We start from the raw sequence: 18,987 nt of genomic DNA, 5'->3' as shown, positions 1-18,987 counted from the left end.
TAGAGAAAAGAGAAGAAGCGTCTTTCCCTTATCACGAGCCTGCCTGTACTGAGCCTTCTTCTTCTCTGGACTATGGACCACTCCCAAATTATCGCGAGTTTTCCAGTCAGATACTTGAGTACGGGTCTCAGTTTATCGTCGCCCTCACGCTCACCAACCCTTTTTGCCCCTTTCATTTGTCTACTATGATGAAAATAAATGTATTCACTCGAGGACTCGTCTCGGTAAGCTTAACTTTTTCCCCATTCAACACTTTTATTTCTTCCCCGTCCCGTCTTGTTACGCTTTCATTATCCCTTTCTCTCACTTCTTCTAACTCCTTTTGCTTTCACTTAGTTTTCTGCTGCGGAAATAAAGGGGAATCTCCACTGTTCTTCCATCTTCGTCTTCCTTCAGTATTCTGGATTAGCTCCTCCAACGGTCACTTAACTGGAGATGCTTCCTTTGGTCTCATTGTTTCTTCTCCTTCTCTGTAATCGTTTTTCGACTGTGACTTCTCTAAATGCCGAAGGCTCTGTGCTTTTGGCTCTTAAGCAGTCCATCACTGACCCAGAAGGGTCTATGAGTAACTGGAATTCTTCTGATGAAAACCCCTGTTCGTGGAATGGGGTTATATGCAAGGAACGGAGTGTCATTTCTCTCAGCATTCCAAAGGGGAAGCTTTACGGCTCGCTTCCTTCTTCTCTGGGGTCTCTTTCTCAGCTTCGCCATGTGAATTTCAGGAACAATAAGCTCTTTGGGAAGTTGCCTCCTGAGCTATTCGCAGCACAGGGACTGCAAAGTTTAGTCCTTTACGGCAATTCCTTTTCTGGGCCTGTTCCACAAGAGATTGGGAAGCTCAGGTACCTTCAAACCTTAGATTTATCACAAAATTTCTTCAATGGGTCTTTACCTGCTACAATTGTCCAATGCAAGAGACTCAGGTCCCTTGTTCTGAATTACAACAATTTCACCGGTTCTCTTCCGGATCGATTTGGTACTGATTTGTTCTCTCTGGAAAAGCTTGACCTTGCTTTCAATCACTTCAACGGCTCAATTCCTAGTGATATGGGGAATCTATCTCGTCTACAAGGAACTGTAGATTTATCTCATAATAGTTTTTCTGGCTCAATCCCACCCAGCCTTGGTAATTTGCCTGAGAAGGTCTATATTGATCTTACTTTCAACAATTTGAGTGGTCCGATACCACAAAATGGTGCTTTGATGAACAGAGGACCAACAGCTTTTATAGGCAACTCTGGTCTCTGCGGACCTCCGTTGAAGAACCCTTGTTCTTCAGAAACTCCTGGTGCTAGCTCGCCTTCCTCGTTCCCATTTCTGCCAGATAACTACCCACCTGGGTCTTCTGGTAATCCTTATATGAGGAATGAGAAAACCAAAGGGTGGAGTAAGGGTGCTATTGTAGGCATTGTTGTGGGTGATATAGTTGGAATTTGCCTCTTGGGTCTGTTGTTCTCTTACTGCTACTCAAGGGTCTGTGGGTTTAATCTGGATAATGAAGATGAAGCTGGTTTTGAGAAGGGAGAGAAAGGAAGGAGGAAAGAGTGTTTTTGCTTCAGAAAGGATGAATCTGAGACCTTATCAGAGAATGTTGAGCAATATGATCTTGTCCCGTTAGATGGTCAAGTGGCATTTGATTTGGATGAGCTTCTCAAGGCTTCAGCTTTTGTTTTGGGGAAGAGTGGAATAGGCATTGTCTACAAGGTAGTGCTCGAAGATGGGCTTACCTTAGCTGTGAGAAGATTAGGCGAAGGTGGTTCTCAAAGGTTTAAAGAATTCCAGACAGAAGTGGAAGCAATAGGAAGATTGAGGCATCCTAACATTGTTACTCTTAGAGCTTATTATTGGTCTGTTGATGAGAAACTTCTCATCTATGATTATATACCCAATGGAAATCTTGCTACAGCAATTCACGGTAAGTTGATAGATTCCTTCCTCTTTTCTATTTTAAATCCTGGTGCTCTTTGTTTATGTCAAATACCAGGCGAGTTCAAAAGCTTGAACTGCGACCAGTTGCATTCATGAATAATTATACTATCTAACAATTTGATTCTTTGGTTTGATTCAATGTCATCAGGGAAGGCTGGAATAGTTGCATTCACGCCACTTTCTTGGTCATTTCGGCTGAAAATCATGAAAGGAATTGCAAAAGGATTGGTCTACCTGCATGAGTTTAGCCCCAAAAAATATGTCCACGGAGACCTGAAACCAAGTAACATACTGCTTGGGCATAACATGGAACCCCACATTTCTGATTTTGGACTTGGAAGACTTGCAAATATTGCTGGAGGGTCTCCAACTCTGCAATCCAATCGTGTCGCTGCTGAGAAACCCAATGAAAGGCAGAAGAGCTTCTCTGCATCAGAAGTCTCAGCTAATGTTTTGGGAACTGGCTATCAGGCTCCAGAAGCATTGAAGGTGGTGAAGCCATCACAGAAATGGGATGTTTACTCATATGGTGTGATTTTGATAGAGATGATCACAGGAAGGTTGCCCATTGTCCATGTGGGAAACTCAGAAATGGATCTTGTCCAATGGATTCAGTTCTGCATTGAGGATAAGAAGCCACTCTCAGATGTAATAGACCCATATCTCCCTGAAGATGCAGATAAGGAAGAGGAGATTATTGCAGTTTTGAAGATTGCAATGGCTTGTGTCCATAGCAGCCCCGAGAAGAGACCGACAATGAGGCATGTTCTTGATGCTTTGGATAGGTTGTCCGCTTCTTCTGATTGAGAAATTCTAGGAATAATAATCTGTGAATGAATTGTGAATACAGTTCATTTGTGCAGCTTTATGTTTGGTCATGCTTAATGGTTTCAAGCTTGTTACTTAGTTTTGTCAGAGTTTCACCATAGCTCCTTGTAATTGAAGTGCTGAGAGAATGATGAAGCATTTTGTTTGAGGCAATGCAACCTGATGAGTCTCATTGTTATTTACCATTACAAAGGAACTGCATTGCATGTTGAGAAGTTGGTATTTACACAACATTCACTGAGATAGCTATAAGAAGCCTATAAAAACTCAAAAAATAATTGTATCAGCTGATCTCACATGATAAAAATAAACTTATGAGTTTTTATAAACTTCTTATGCTTGTTCATCCTATCTATGTGTGAGATGTGCATCTAATTGTTTATGTTGGTGTGCCATGTGTAGAGCATACTGAGAGCATTTTTCTACCTTCTTGTTTGGTTACGTGTATTTTATTTAATGAAGGAAAATAAAATCACAGAAGAGAATGTCTTGGCGTTGCTTTATTTTAGCCTTGGAGCGCAATATGTTTGCTTTATATTATTCTTGCATTTTTTTTTTTCTGGGTAAAGAGAAGAGAACCATTACTTTAGTGGTGCTTGGACATGCCTTAGCTTCTGAACCTTTGTGAACCAAAATTAAAAGAGAGAGATGATTCTGATAAATCATTACTATACAGATAAAGGAATGAGTGTTTTCCAAAGTGGTCAAATAAATTTAAGATTGAATTCTCAATCTGTGATCTTAATAATCGGGTAATTGTGTATAACTGTTGATTCTTGACTGTATACTTTTTTGATAGTTCTTGACTGTATACTTTTCCTCCTTTGAACTATTAAAAGCATTTATTATCGACAAAGAATAATGTATTCCACGCAGGCCATTCTTGTCTTTTGGCTTTCGCCCTTCTTTATTAGCATTAACCTTTATATCAGTTATACTATTTGAGAATTTTCAAAAGAAAAAGGAAAGAAAAATCCAAATTTTCCGACCTTTTCCTGACCGCCAAACACTGATGAGTGAGGAGGATAGCTTAATTAAAGACTTTACAGACAACAAGAGGAGACCCCACATTCTATTAATTTAAAGAAGTGGTTGGACTTTGGGACAGCCAAGTCATGTGGCGCAAATTTAGGAGAAATGGACTCCAACAACAACCTAAGCTAGAATTCCTGGCTGTCATTAGCTATGATCTATGAACTTGTAGTTCTACCACGTTCAGCTTTCTTATCCATGTCACGTTGCTTCAATGTTCAAAAACAACATGTTCTTAATAGTGGGACACAGTTGTTTCGTTCTTTTTTAGAAACTGTCTCTGTTTTCCATCTCATCAAAACCTAAGATATAAATAATAACATATCTCTTTTCAGGCCCTCTCGTCCTTCTGCTTCCAAGTAAATAAGAGCTTGAGCACGTGGGTCGATCACATTTCACTAGAACCTGTACTATAATTAATTGGGTTTAGGAAAAATTAAACATTTGATCATATAATTTTAACTCACTTAAAATTCAATTCATAAACTTTAAACTTTGATTAAGTGCAATTTAGTTTCTACAATTTCGACTCAAATAGAATTTAGTCCCTAAATTTTGACCGTGACTTAATCTTTATGATTTTAATTGTTTAATTAAAACATTGATCCCTAATATTTAAGTAACTTTAATGGCAAATTTACCTATATGCTACAAATGGTTAAAAAAAATTACCCAAATCCTATAAAATAAAAAATATTTACTCAAATGCTATATTTAAAGTGGTCGAGGCCAAGAATAATTTAAAGCCATGAAGAAATCAATCTTGGGCTGATGAAGTTTACCTCTTTATTTTCTCTCTCTTCCCATCAAATCACCTACAACACTGACATTATTTCTTTTATTAAGATGAAAAGCTAAATTGTTCATCTCTCTTTCCTGACTCCTATCCTACCTCTTTTTCTCCCCAGCATTTTAATTTTTTGCTCCTATCTCACTCCTAACCCCCACCCCTCATGTTTAGAAAGAAAGAATTGACCAGGAATGAATATAAGAAGATACCAAGATTTAAAATTAAGGATAAACAATATACAAATGTAAAAATCAGAAAATTTTTAAATATAATCATATAAATGGCATACTTTATAATTTTAAATTTATGGTTAATCTTTATATCAAAGCTTAGCATGCTTGTTGCCATTGGGAAAAATATTTTAAACAATTTATGGCGAATCTTTGTATCAAAGTTTAGCATGCTTGTTGCTATTGGGAAAAATATTTTAAACTTCAAAAAAATTACTTTTAGGAGAAGTCGGAAGTATGGGTAGCATGCACCCCACTAGATCCTTTCTTTGCTCATGAGGGAGGCGTGAATTGTATTATTGATGTGAGAACCTTGCAATTAACAGTTAATAATCTGTAAGTATTTCTTGAATCATAAGGCTTTCTTTGATTGTAAAGATTTTATAAGATCCTTCTTTTTTTTTTTTTTTACCCAAATAAAAGTGAACTTATTTTTTATGGTTATTTAGGATGATTTACAAGTTTGTTACTCCTTTTTTGTGTATTTTTCTAATCAAGGCCAATGGAAGGAAGGAGAAATGTCATTGTCTTGTTTAAAAGTGAAACCAATTTAGAACAGTTTTTTTTTTTTTCCTGTTGCCATATTAACATTGAATTTGAAAATCCCAGAAAACAATTATTATCTCCAATGGAAGTTAGCTAGAGAATGCAATGAAATGAGTCATATAGCTAGTAAACAAAAATTAATCATCACTTCTCGTTGTTTTTTCACCAATGGCTTACTTTACCGTCTGAACTTCCCATGTGCATTTTAGTTGAAATGGGCCCATCAAGTGTTATTTGGACAGCCGACTTAATGAAAGATTCTCACCCTAAGATTTCACTTTCCACAAGCCATGTAGACAAGTGAAAGGACAAATAGGCTTAGGTATAGGCCGAGATTTCCAGCATTAGATTTCAATTTGTCTACTACATATATGAAAAGTCCTTGTTAGTAAATTCTAGCCATTTAACCAATGCATTATTAAATGTAGAACACCCTGGCAAACTGTTACTTTTATAATATTAATAATAATAAAACTTGTAACTGCTAAGTAACATTCAAAATGTCTGTATTATTTAAGACTTGATAGCTCAGATACTTAATGCGGAAACATGAGGAAGGACAGAAAATTTAGGCTGCATTCTTTCTTGTGATCCTCAACCTCTTCACGCTTTCTACAAATTCTCTGTGTCAGAAATGACAGAAGAACAAGGAAGTGAAAAGAAAATTATGTTAGAAAAAAGAGTTCAAAGCACAAAATAATCTTAGAATGCAGAATTTGGTTATTCAAACAAGATAGAGGAAAAGGGAAACTTACTTCCATGGGACATCACCTACGGTTCTCCAATGATCTTCTCTGTCTTTGTAGAACAGTAAATATTCTGACTCAGATTGGAACAGTTTCAAACCAGAAACAGATTTGCTTCCTGAATATGAATTGGTACAAGAAGTTAATAAAAACAGTATTAGTAAAGATTAAGAATAGATATCTTCTAGAAAATTTCTACCAAGCCCACTTAAAGAATCTCTCTGACTTTTCTCAGATGAGAATTGCTGGTTATGCTTACCAAACATGTTTTCTAACTGGTTTGCAAGGCTTGGGTAGCCTTCATGATCAAGGACACAGATTTTTCTGCCTACTGTAACACCGTCCATGTTGACCTTAACATAAGCCCACCTATCATTGCTTTGGACACCTTCTATTTCTTCATCAAAGTTTTCTGGAACAGATTTAGAATGCATTGTGCTTGAGCTCTTGAGGTTGAGATTAGGCTGTGGCCAATCCATAAGGTCGTCATCATATCTCCACAAGCTTAAAACTGAATATATTCACAACAGTGTCACATTATTAGTTTCAAACCTTCTTATTCTACTAACCAGCAAATCAATGATAAGTTGATCTAATGTCAGATAAGTAATCATCAGCAAAAGAATGGAAATGAAGATAAAAAAGGGATTTTTAAAAGGCTTACAGTTGCTAGATGAATGATAAGCTTCAGGCTGGACAGTTCTGAGGCTAAGTCCCAGATCAATCATGCCATCTTCATCATCCTCTTTGCCTTGATAGAAATCTGGGTGAAAAGTTGAAGAGTTCAGAAGAAAGCTTGAAGCGTTTGAATCCATGGAGATGTGCAGCACTCCTAATTTCTAAGCTTAGGAATGTCTGACTCTTTCAGAGATGGTGTAATGAGTTGCGTTCATGTAATTCATCTATTTATAGGATCAATTTTGATTATATGTATAACTAAAAATTTAAAAAAGCATATGGAAGACAATGAAGCTTCCCCCCATTATCAATCATTGACTACACAAAGCTTATCTTCTGGTACTGTCAACATGGGACACAAGGTAGAAACAAAACACCTCAACAACATGAAATGGCCATGTTGATCCTAACAAAAGTTGTTCTGGATCCTGCTTCCTCACTTCACTACAAAACCTGAGACTCGTGTTAATATTCCGTAATGCTGACTTGATACATGCAAGTGTATTTTCCCACTTCAACGTTAGTTATGATCTGAAAGTTAATAATCTCAGTATTGAACATTTTGATAAAAGATATTAAGCATCAATTTAGAATCATTACCTCTGACGTTTTCTTTAGACTTGAAATCCTCAAGTTTGTATCTCCTTATTGTTGTGGGATTCAGTGGATTGTGTGTCCAAAAAAGCAAACAGTATCAGAAAATAATTTAAGGGAAGGCATACAGATATAGGGACAGGTCTTTTCTGTGACCATCATATGACTGGAATGCCACTTTTCAAGGGAACAACGACCTCATCTGATCCCCACGACCCATTCCACCTTGCAAGAAATGATATTTTTACTGCTTAAAACTTCATATTCATTCATGTAATTTCTTGTTCCTTGATTAATACATCATGTGTTCAGCTCGGATAACATATACTGTATTCATCTGAGAATCTGAGGTTTTTAAATTACTCTTAGCGTGTCTTTGCATATTGAGCAAGGGATATTAAATAGAATAGTGAGAAGAACGCTCAATAAAGTTATTGGGTAAGACTGTTTTAGTTAAAAATTTATTCAAAAATTTGGTTATTAACAAAGCACATGATATCATGCGATCCATATAGCCGAACCTATTTACTAAAATAAGATTTGTTGTTATTGCTGTATCTCTTTGTATACTTTGCAGGCTATAGAAAGCTTTCTTTGGACATGATGAAGAGATTTTTTTTTTCCCCCCAAATTATCAGTAACCATGAAAAGTATGGATTGGAGGAACGCGTAGGAATTTGGTCAACTTGGGATAATGTACTTGGCAGCGTAACTTGGACGTGAACATCGACATTATAATGATTAAGTCGCATCGTTACTGCGACATAAGCTCAATCTCCATCAACTTTTCTGAGGTGAGATACAGATATCTTTGTTTTCTGCAGATATTTATATTTTAATTCTGGTCTGAATTCTTTCTAAATTGAAACAATGAGAGATCTCTCAAGCGAGTTCAAATAATGCATAACCGACTAGATATTGGACAGAAATGAATGAAAGAAAGCAAGAAGATTTTTTTTTTTTGGGGTTTTTAAGTGATAATATCATAAAATCTAAATATCATGTAGTAACTTTTTTAGTGTCAAATTATCGGAATGGACTTTGACTATTACGAATTGAGTAGGAAAGGATCACAAGGGCGGCACAGTTCTCCCAATGAGTATCATGCGGTAATTATTACGACCTCGGGTACTAAGCATAAGAGTTAGTTAACTAATTTGAATAGATTAAAAAATTATTTAAGTTAGTTATTTGTAATAAATAGATATTGTTTTACCTAAAATACTCTTACTAATCAAGTGTCATTTGATTAAACATTTAACATATTCAACCACAATAAGAACTACCTTAAAAAATAGATAAATATGCGAGACAAGGTGGATTAGAGTATTATATTTAGAACTAAATTAAAGGTCAAATTAGCTTTTATATTAACAATCGGAGGTAGTTAACTAGCTCTTATATGCTATCTCAGTCCTTAATATAAGATTTAGTTGACTAATTTAAGTAGATTAAAAAAGTTTGTTAAGTTATTTATTTGTAATAAATAGATTTTATTTTTCTTAGAATACCCTCACTAATCATATGTATTAGCTAGAACTACTATATAATGAAAAATTTAACATGTACAACAATTATAAAGACTATTTAAAAAAAGAATAAATATGATAAACAAAATGAATTGAGGTTTTATATTTAAGACCAAATTAAATTCCTTTATAAAATAATATTTTGTTTATTCTGTAAATTACATATTATATTTATTACAACAATCATATACTTGTTAAGTACATAAAAGTCAAATCAATGTTTTTGGAATATAACCGATAAGCATAATATGGTAAATCTAATGAAACTGAGCGTTTTATTAAGCTAAAAACTTGTACCAATCTAAAGGTTTAGACAAGTTTTCTTGTTTCCGTGATTGTATTTGCATTGAAACCACTACTACCTCCATTCTTAAATATAAAATTTAGTTTAAACTAGATTTTATATTTAAAGCCGAATATAGCAATATTTTGTGTAGAGGTTGTGACGTCATATCTTTTTAAAGATATTTTTTTAAAGATATTGTAGATGAAACTAGATTATTTATTTCTAGCTAATGACAAGTTGTGATCAGCAATACTGACTGACCTATTTGCTAAACACTCTTTTAGTCTTTTATAATTAAAAGGAATTACTGCGTTTTTTTTCCCCAATCAAATTCCATCTTTTAATATTACAGATGGAAAGTGCTGAAGAAAGCTTGTCCACTTTTGTACTGTTTTTGTCGTTCCCTCTTACTAGGGAATGTAGTCTTTTCACTAAAAAAATAAAACGAGGGGGAAAAAATCAAAAGAAATAAAGCTTACTTTCATCATACTCCTCCGTTCCTAATTATAAGACCCAATTAACTTATTTGAGGAGATTAAGGAAGTAAGTTAAGTTGGTTATTTATAATAAATAAGTGTTGTCATTCCTAAAATATCCTTACTAATTAAGTATATTGGCTAAAACTATCATTATTAGAAGGATTATCTTGGAAAAAAATGCATAAATATAAGAGATAAAATGGATTGGGTCTTATAATTAGGACCAAATAAAAAGTCAAATTGGGTCTTATAATAAGGACCGGAGGAGTATATGGCAAGGGGCCTTCCATCATGACAGCTAAGGAAATGTTATTTTCATTGAAAATCACGATGTCTAAGAATGAAAATAACCCTACTCTTTGTAATTTAAAATTAATTATCTCTCTTTTTTTCAAATGGTATTTCTGTCATTCATTTGTTTGTTTTTCTTCAATTTTTTGTGTTTAAACATACATATTCTTTTCATCCATACCAAATATGTAAATTGGGTTCATAAAAGGCTTATTTTCTTTTTTTAATTCTTATTTCCGTAACTTTCTTATTTCTTTTTATTTTTCTTTTAGTGAGACATAACTTTCTCATTTCATTTAGAAACTTTCCCCACGCCAAATGTGTCCTAAGAGTAGCGCTAAAAGTAGATAGGCCAGCTTGGGGTATATAGGCTAACCCATTCTTGTGTGGCTCCCAACCCAAAGTAAATTGTGTAGGTTAGCAAGTTGTACGAGACACCCTGTCAACTCAATATTTTTTTCCTCATAAATTTTAATAATTCTTAAAACTTAATTCTAATTAACTTATGATATAATCCACTTTAAACCTACATATTACATAATCCACAATCATATAATCTAATCTTAATTTTTCTTAGAAACACTTAATAGGCTTCAACATACTTCTTTTGTGTTTAGGTAGTTTAAAATGTGAAAAGAAGGGGGACAAATATAGGTTATACAATTCAACCTATAAATTAAAATGAGTTAGTCTGTTTAATTTATGAGTTAGATGGTCCCAACTTAAAAAAGGTCAATTTTTATTTGGATTGATTTTTTTTCTCTCAAAACCTAATTCAAGTCAACAAAGTCGACTTAGGGGGTATTTAGATAGAAACCAAAATGTGATTTTAAAAGTGCTTTTACGGTTTACGAAATAAATATATAGAGGTGTTTGTCTCTTTTTATAAAAAAGTACTTCTGAGAAATACTTTTGGTGGTTGCCAAACACCTTTTTAAATTCTCATTTCACAGCTCTAATAACCAACTTGGCAAGATGGTGCTTTTTCACAACTAAAAAGCCCATTTTTTATTAGTGTAAAAAAAACCCCAATAGTGAGTGATCAATGTAAAGGTTTCCTTTTGATTTTATTTTGGGCTCAAGAGCCCATTTTCCTTAATTTTGACCCAATTCTCTTCTTCCTCCACGTCCCGGCGCTCCTCTGGCCTGAGGAGTACGTTCTTTGCCGCCTTGTCAACCACCACTGTCTCAAACTGAACCCTTTTGTGTCACCATGTCAAGTACTGGGGGCGGAGGAGTTGAAGTGAAGAGAGTGTTTATAGGAGCAGGATGCAACAGAATAGTGAACAACGTTTCATGGGGTGCTTGTGGCTTGGTCTCCTTCGGTGCTCAGAACGCCGTCGCTATATACTGCCCCAAGGTCCCCTTCGGTTTCTTAAATTCACTAAGTTCTTATTTTGGGTGACTATTTTGTCTTAAGCATCTGATTTGGAGTCCCTTTCTTTTTTCTTCTACTGGGTTTTGACAGAGTGCTCAAATTCTGACTACTCTTCCGGGTCACAGAGCATCTGTAAATTGCACCCACTGGCTTCCAAGCAGCAAGTTTGCATTTAGAGGTAGCCTCTTGTGCTTTCTGAGATTTACTAGAAATCCTTAATGCATTTTTTACATGATTCCATGCGAATTTCTTCAGTTGTACTTGGTATAGTCAATTTAGCATAACGATAAGGTGGGTTATAAATTAATGGAGAAATGATCAGAAAAATATTTTCACAGAGAGAGACAGAGAGATGTTTGGAGGAGAAAATATTTAAATCATCATCCTTCATCTCCCTCTGCCAAGCTGATTCTTCAAAACCAATTTCGTGTGCTTTGGCTTAGAAGTTTGAGTTTATTTGATATCGTTATTGCAGTAGAGAGCAAAGACCAAAAGCACAATTTACTGCATTAATCCAACGAATGTGTACAGGTCCACAGTGAATTACACAACTGGCATGCACGGTGGAATAAAAAAATTTATGCTTGTTTTTTTTTCAACCAAGTTCTTACTGAGCTCTTTCCATGACTTTTGCAGCAAAACAATTAGAGCAACATTATTTGCTATCTGGCGATGCTGATGGTGCTATTATTCTCTGGGCAATGTCCCTTTCTGATGGAAAGGTATACTTTGTTCTTATTTTACCTCTGTTTAATCGTTGATGACTTGCTTTCAAACTAATTTAGATAATTCTGGGAAAAGAATTATCTAAATTGGGACTCATCAATTTTGTGCATATATTTCTTGACAGTTTGGAGCCTCTATTTACTGTTACTTGTGTTTCCTGACCTCTGTCCGCAGTGGAGATGTGTCTTACAAGTACCACAATCACACAAGAAAGGTGTTACATGCATTACTGGAATCATGATTTCTCAAACCGAGGCAATATTTGCATCTACTTCTTCAGATGGTGCAGTATGTGTATGGCAACTGGTATTTCCAATGGCTGAAGGAGGTAAGACTGATTCCTGACCACATTAATGTTTACTGGCTTACTGCCACATCTCTTTTACATTGAACTTGACCTTCTTCTCTTCGTCTCAAAGCCCACATGCTGCCTCTCGCTATCTGATAAATGTCTCTGGCAAACATACCTTTGAATTTTTCTGTGGTCTGATGGATTCAGAAAAGTTTGGATTTTGGAATTTAATTTGGTTAACCTTTTCCTCTGTACTATTCTAGATTTTGACTGCCTAATTGATGTAGTGGTCCATATGCATGAGTGTTCCCAATTTAGCCGTCTGGCTTTGTTGTTCCTATTCTTTGTTTATTTTGGTTTTAACTGAATAGTGATAATTTTGAAACAACTGTTTGAATTATTGCAACAAGTAGCCTGACAAAAAGAGGAGTGCAGATGAGTCATTTTGACCAAGTAGTAAAATTAATATTTTAAATAGGTTTTCTGGGATGTGGTTTCTATGCATCTTGTTTTCTTATTTCCAGTCATTATTCGTTTGTCAACATTGAGAAATTTGATTTTCATTTTAGGCGACTGCGAATTATTGTGTCTGGATTCTTTCTCTGTTGGTCCTAAACCAATGGTAGCTTTATCATTGGCGGAGTTGCCTGGAAATAATGGGCAAATAGTTCTTGCAATGGGAGGATTGGATAATAAGATTCATCTTTATTGTGGGGGAAGGACAGGAAAGGTAGTCATTTTAAAATGCACTTTAGTTAGTTACGTGGAAATATCATCTGTGTATAAAGACTTTTCTTCTCACGTATGAACCCAGCTTGTTCGTGCATGTGAGCTAAAAGGACATACAGATTGGATCCGAAGTTTGGACTTCTCATTGCCTATTAGCACAAAAGGGGACTCAAGTAGCATTTTGCTGGTAAGTTCATCTCAGGATAAAGGCATACGAATTTGGAAGATGGCACTACGCAGTTCTTTGTCCAATGGACATGCTATATACAAGAAAGAAGAAATAAGCTTGTCATCCTATATAGAAGGTCCCGTGCTTGTAGCTGGCCCTTCTTCTTTTCAAATATCTCTGGAATCACTTTTAGTTGGACATGAGGATTGGGTATATTCAGTGGAGTGGCAACCACCTTTGGCTTCATCTTTGGAGGAGGATTCATATTATCAACCTCAGAGCATCTTATCAGCATCCATGGACAAGACTATGATGATATGGCAACCTGAAAAGACGTCTGGAATTTGGATGAATGTGGTCACTGTTGGGGAACTTGGCCATTGTGCTCTGGGGTTCTATGGTGGTCACTGGAGTCCGCATGGAGATTCTATATTAGCACATGGTTATGGTGGATCTTTCCATCTCTGGAAAAATGTTGATAATGATAATTGGCTGCCGCAAAAGGTTCCCTCTGGTCATTTTGCATCAGTGACTGATATAGCCTGGGCTAGATCTGGCGATTATATTCTGTCTGTCAGTCATGATCAGGTGTGTTGCCCGTAGAAAAAGAACTATTGCATAAAGCTGTCTACACTAGAAAATTTACAGTGAAATGCTTTTATTGCTAAATGTAATGAGTGGCCAATACCATGTTACTTTAAAGATTAAGTCATCTGAATGTGTTTAGTTGTGTGGCAACTGGTTTGAACCAAAAATAAGTAAACTAGATATAACCTTTTTCTGTGTGTTAAATTTCAATCGTTAGGAAAACTGCTTAGCAGAAAGGGTTTAACCCAAAACTCATAAAACTGTTGCACTCAAGAGCAGGGAATTGGTTCCCAAGGTGTATATTCCCATTTCTTGGATCTTATTTCCACAGGAAAGACTTTCTGCTTCACTTCATGTGATGATAAAAGTTTTCATTGACTTACCACTAATTATACCCTTAAAAAAATTTCCTTCCCTAGGTTTATTTGACGCTCATGACTGTGTTTTGCTAAATTTAGGTCTACAAGTTTAGCTTTTATACATGACCACACACATGCACACATATGCGCATGTGCACACATGCATGCATGCGTTTAGACATTATAATTCTTTATTCCTTTGAAGTAGTTTTGTTTTTATAGTTGATTTTGCAAATTATAAAACCTGCAGACAACTAGAATTTTTGCTCCGTGGAAAACTGAGGCCTCTCTTCCAACAGGGGAATCTTGGCACGAGATTGCTCGTCCTCAGGTTCATGGCCATGATTTCAATTGCGTGACAGTTGTCCAAAGTAAGGGAAATCATCGTTTTGTTAGTGGAGCTGAAGAGAAAGTTGCTAGAGTGTTTGAAGCTCCCTCTTCTTTTTTGAAGACTTTGAATAATGCCTCTTTGCAGAAATCTTGTTCTTCTGATGATTTCCAATCAGATGTTCAGATTTTGGGTGCGAATCTGTCTGCTCTTGGGTTATCACAGAAACCTATTTATGTTCAAGGTTAGTAATTTTTATGTATTGAGATGCTGCACATTGCAGTCAGTGTTGAAATCGTATAGTAGTGCTGCTGTTTCTCTGGTTCTCTAACTTTTCCTAGTGTTAACTCAGGTAGAATGTGCTAAAAGTTGATCAATATAGAAAAGCAGGCAATAAAATCAATTCACTGCTTAAGACTATGAAAGAATGTTCATAAATAAAACGCTAGCTTGTGACCCAGGTAATTAATTTGTTGGATAATTTGGTGAATTTTGCTGTGTGCTAATCCCTTTAGTCTTCTTTCCCCTTCTTCGAGGGGCCACATGGTCCCTTTAGTTTAATTTTCCGGTATTCATCTGGATCTTGAAATCCTCAAATACTGTGTTTCTGGAGGGGATGTTTACCTAGTCTGACCAAATTCTATCTTGAAAGTTAGGATGTTTGCCTGACCAGTCTGTTTTGACATCTGGCAACCACTCAAATTTTGGCCTGTTTCCCATTCCCCCTTATGTCAGCTCCTGGAAAACTGGATGTCTGAATTTTCCCTGGTGAGTAGTGAAGCACGTTGACATCATCATTTGACAACTTTTCCTATAGATTATCATGCTCTGTGCTAGATAAAATTTTCTGCCTGTAGCTTTCTGACCCTTATGTGAGCCTGTGTCAAGTCCCTTAGTCATTGTCCTGCCTGAGGACCTTCAACATGGAAATTTAATCCTCAGATCGTATTTTCTGAGCTCCGTTCTCACTCAATTTCTTGTTTAGTTAACTAGTTTTCGATATAGGACTGGGGTTTTGCTCGTTTGGGAAATCAACTGGTATATTAGCTATTAGGTGAATGTTTTAGCCATCCTACAAGTATTTTATACAGGGCTTGTTGCATGCATGGTTGGTGGTCCTTCTCTACTCTTTAATATAAGATTACCCAGGGGTAGGCAGTATGTTGACAGTCAAGAATGGAAAACTTGAGTCATCTATTTCTATTTTTTCGCTTGTTCAAATTGAAGTTGACAGTTGTACAAGACCTTTGTTGCAGTGTCTCTATATAATATTATAGTTTGATGGGCTATTCTCCTATGCAGCTGTACATGAAACCCCTGACAGAAATAGGATTGATGGTCTTGACTCCCTTGAGACTGTTCCTGATGCAATGCCAACAGTGTTCACTGAGCCTCCAATTGAAGATCAACTGGCTTGGCATACACTATGGCCTGAATCACACAAACTCTATGGTCACGGAAATGAAATCTTTTCTTTATGCTGTGACCATAGGGGTGAGCTCGTTGCTTCCTCGTGTAAGGTACATGGTGTCATTCTTGATGTACAGTTGTTTTTATTAAACTAAATGATACTCCCTCTGGTCATCCATAAGGTCCTCTTAACTAATTCATAGAATCCTAAAGAAGTAGGTATGTTTATAATTAACATGCAGAGAATTTGTGACGTTTTGAAAAATAACCTTGACATTTGATGATTAAAATTTAATGCACAAAGATAAAAGTGTCCCAGTAAATAGGGTTATTATAGGAATGAAAAATTTAATATGGGAGACAAGAGAGAATGGGACCTTATATTTAGAATCAAATCAAAACCCTCAAATAGACCTTATATTTAGGACTTGAGGGAGTATAGTGGCACCTAGAAATATCTTTGTTAGCAAATGACATGTTTGGTGTGATGATTGAAGTTTCTCATAAAAACAGACGCAGGTGATATTTTGTTAAAGTTAACAAATCATAGAGTGGGGAAATGTGAGATTGCCTTGGTTTTTTTAAGTGGTTTGAGGTACTGCCTAAACTTTTGTCACCATGCCTTAGTATCTACCAACACTGGCACTTAAAATGACACCCAGCATCCGAGGTATTAGGGTCAAAATGACGGTGTACCAAACACAACTTTCATGACTTTTGGTATTAGATGGACAGTGTAGTTTTTATCTTCATTTTCACGTTCTTTTCATTTCTGGATACACGTGCATGCACTTCAATGCAGTTGGCTTGCTTTATTTTGTTGGTGAAAAGTACCTTATTTTCACTTTAAGTATTTATTAGTGCTACTTTTACGCAATAATTTGGTAATCATTGCTCAAATTTTGTCCTTTGTAGGCTCAATCCGCAAATGTGGCAGAGATTTGGCTTTGGTTAGTGGGCTCATGGAAAGCTGTAGGCCGCCTGCATTCTCACAGTTTGACAGTGACACAGTTACAATTCTCATATGATGATAATTTTCTTTTGAGTGTTTCAAGAGATCGTCATTTCTGCATCTTTAGAATTGCAAGAACAGGTACCTACTCATCGTCACCATCTATAGCATCAGCATATGCATGAATATCCATAGTGCTTTGTGATTACTCTGGGTTAAAATATTCTTGGCAACAATCTAATTGGCTGACAAGAATATAAATAATGTTATACTACCTCCGATCCTTAATATAAGAGCTGGTTTGACTTTTGTTTTGGTCTTAAATATAAAACCTCAATCCACTTTATCTCTCATATTTATTTATTTTTTTCCAAGGTCGTCCTTGTAATGATGATAGTTCTAGCCAATACATTTGATTAACAGGGATATTTTAAGAAAGATAACACCAATTTATTACAAATAACTAAACTAGTTTCCTTACTCTACTCAAATTAATCAACCAGCTCTTATATTAAGGACCAGAGGTAGTACTTTATTGTTCATGAAGAAAAAATAAAGAGAGAGAGCATTGTGATCTAAACTATCTTAGTTACTGCAAAATTTTCCTAATAACTTGGAGTTTGGCAAGTCAAGAAATTTCCCTAGGGATAAGATTCCTAGAATGTTCCCTGTGGGGTGAGATTTTCAATGTAAGCACAGCATGTGAACATTTTTCATGCGGACTATATCATTATTGATTGTTTTTTCAAAAATGTTTTCTTGTGCCTGAATTTTAATAATCTTGTAAGAAACACCTAAAAATTGCACATTTCCTCCCTTACCTTCTCAACTGAAGCACCTTAGTGCTGCAAGTCAACGGAAATCTGAGTCACTTGTGGTCTGTAGGCACGGGTGAAATAAGCTACAATCTTCTCACAAAGCAGGAGGGACACAAACGTATTATCTGGTCATGTTCTTGGAATCCCCAAGGTTATGAATTCGCAACAGGTTCCCGGGATAAAACAGTGAAAATCTGGGCTGTGAAGGGGGAATCTACAGTAAGGCAGCTTATGACTCTGCCTCAGTTTCCTAGTAGTGTAACAGCATTATCTTGGGTCGGTCTTAATGATCGGAGAAATGATGGACTTCTCGCCATTGGAATGGAATCTGGTCTCATGGAGCTCTGGAACCTGTCATACTCTCAAACAAATTTGGGTGCTTCTCTTGCTGTGCGCATAGATCCTCTTATGTGCCATGTCTCTTCTGTGAACCGTCTGGCATGGAGGAAGAAGAGAGAAGATGAAAAGAGCATGCAATTGGCTTCTTGTGGAGCTGATCATTGTGTGAGAGTGTTTGAAGTAGCTATTGATTAGTAGGTCATGCTTGTAGAATGAAAATCTGATTCATAGTTTTGAGTGAGAAGAAGAAAAGAAGTTTGATGTATTCTGTCAAAGTGAACTGAAAATTAGGGGCTGGGGCCTCAATTTTCTATCTCCTGCCTTAATATGATTATTGCAAGTTTTGAGTTTGCTTTTATTTTATTATTTTGCTAATGCTAAAGTTTAGATGAGTTTGATTCCAGAGTTTATTATTGTCTGACCATATTTTTATCGTTGGAAAAGTATCTATGAAGATATTTTTAAATTGTAATGGGATTTGAATTTGCACTCGTGTAGAGTATAAGTTGAGTCCTTATTAATTGAAGGCTTAAATTTCTTTTATTCTAAACTATATGTGCATTTTATATCTAGTCATTAGAAGAAAACATCCCTAAAACATAATTGTACTTTGAAAAAAATTAGACTTGGTGGATTATTGATTTACCCTCAAAAAATGAATGAACGAGCAACTAGAAAAAGTTTTTGATTTTTTTTTCCTTCAAAATTTTCCAGTGATTAAGCCAACTTAACAAAGTGATATAGTATAATTTTTACTTTTGATGTTGGGGCCCTGGGGCCAACAACTATCGGATGTCTCTGACTTTTTGTTTGGATGGGAAGAAAAATTGAGAGGAAAGAAAATGAGATGAGAGAAAATAGACAGAAGAAAAAATTGGAAAAAAAATATTATCACCTTTTATATTTGGATAGACAAGAGAAAATAGAAAGGAAAGAAAATG

General features: G+C 35.8%; 3 protein-coding genes across 3 annotated transcripts; 2 read left to right on the top strand and 1 right to left on the bottom strand.

The window, feature by feature from the left end:
• Positions 1–294: 294 nt before the first annotated feature.
• LOC114742352 (receptor protein kinase-like protein ZAR1) lies at positions 295–3,081 on the top strand. The gene is made up of 2 exons (XM_028930625.1): positions 295–1,915; positions 2,078–3,081. The coding sequence occupies exons 1-2, from the start codon at positions 436–438 to the stop codon at positions 2,734–2,736; spliced, it is 2,139 nt and encodes a 712-aa protein (XP_028786458.1). The 5' UTR covers positions 295–435; the 3' UTR covers positions 2,737–3,081.
• Positions 3,082–5,757: 2,676 nt separating this feature from the next.
• LOC114742354 (auxin-responsive protein IAA32-like) lies at positions 5,758–6,916 on the bottom strand. The gene is made up of 4 exons (XM_028930626.1): positions 6,766–6,916; positions 6,361–6,612; positions 6,111–6,219; positions 5,758–5,978 (listed from the first exon to the last, which is right to left on the bottom strand). Exons 1-4 carry the CDS (start codon positions 6,914–6,916, stop codon positions 5,924–5,926), a joined length of 567 nt encoding a protein of 188 aa, XP_028786459.1. The 3' UTR covers positions 5,758–5,923.
• Positions 6,917–11,095: 4,179 nt separating this feature from the next.
• LOC114742351 (elongator complex protein 2) lies at positions 11,096–18,456 on the top strand. The gene is made up of 10 exons (XM_028930624.1): positions 11,096–11,318; positions 11,427–11,514; positions 11,973–12,058; positions 12,237–12,390; positions 12,924–13,084; positions 13,169–13,840; positions 14,450–14,771; positions 15,830–16,047; positions 16,853–17,030; positions 17,775–18,456. Exons 1-10 carry the CDS (start codon positions 11,172–11,174, stop codon positions 18,239–18,241), a joined length of 2,493 nt encoding a protein of 830 aa, XP_028786457.1. The 5' UTR covers positions 11,096–11,171; the 3' UTR covers positions 18,242–18,456.
• Positions 18,457–18,987: the final 531 nt, after the last annotated feature.

Source organism: Neltuma alba, unplaced genomic scaffold (assembly GCF_004799145.2).
Source record: "Neltuma alba isolate B1F8T4 unplaced genomic scaffold, ASM479914v2 tig00003722_pilon, whole genome shotgun sequence".
Taxonomy (NCBI): Eukaryota; Viridiplantae; Streptophyta; class Magnoliopsida; order Fabales; family Fabaceae; genus Neltuma; species Neltuma alba.
This window is presented reverse-complemented; position numbering and strand designations above follow the sequence as displayed.

Excerpts from the sequence above, each read along its gene's own strand:
- LOC114742354 (XM_028930626.1), bottom strand. The coding sequence starts at position 6,916 with ATGGATTCAAACGCTTCAAGCTTTCTTCTGAACTCTTCAACTTTTCAC. Across the intron at positions 6,613-6,765 it reads TTATCATTCATCTAGCAACT|TTTTAAGCTTGTGGAGATAT; the intron begins GTAAGCCTTTTA and ends GAATATATTCAG. Across the intron at positions 6,220-6,360 it reads CCAGTTAGAAAACATGTTTG|GAAGCAAATCTGTTTCTGGT; the intron begins GTAAGCATAACC and ends ATTCATATTCAG.
- LOC114742351 (XM_028930624.1), top strand. The coding sequence starts at position 11,172 with ATGTCAAGTACTGGGGGCGGAGGAGTTGAAGTGAAGAGAGTGTTTATA. Across the intron at positions 13,085-13,168 it reads GTGGGGGAAGGACAGGAAAG|CTTGTTCGTGCATGTGAGCT; the intron begins GTAGTCATTTTA and ends GTATGAACCCAG. Across the intron at positions 17,031-17,774 it reads CTTTAGAATTGCAAGAACAG|GCACGGGTGAAATAAGCTAC; the intron begins GTACCTACTCAT and ends TGTGGTCTGTAG.
- LOC114742352 (XM_028930625.1), top strand. The coding sequence starts at position 436 with ATGCTTCCTTTGGTCTCATTGTTTCTTCTCCTTCTCTGTAATCGTTTT. Across the intron at positions 1,916-2,077 it reads TCTTGCTACAGCAATTCACG|GGAAGGCTGGAATAGTTGCA; the intron begins GTAAGTTGATAG and ends CAATGTCATCAG.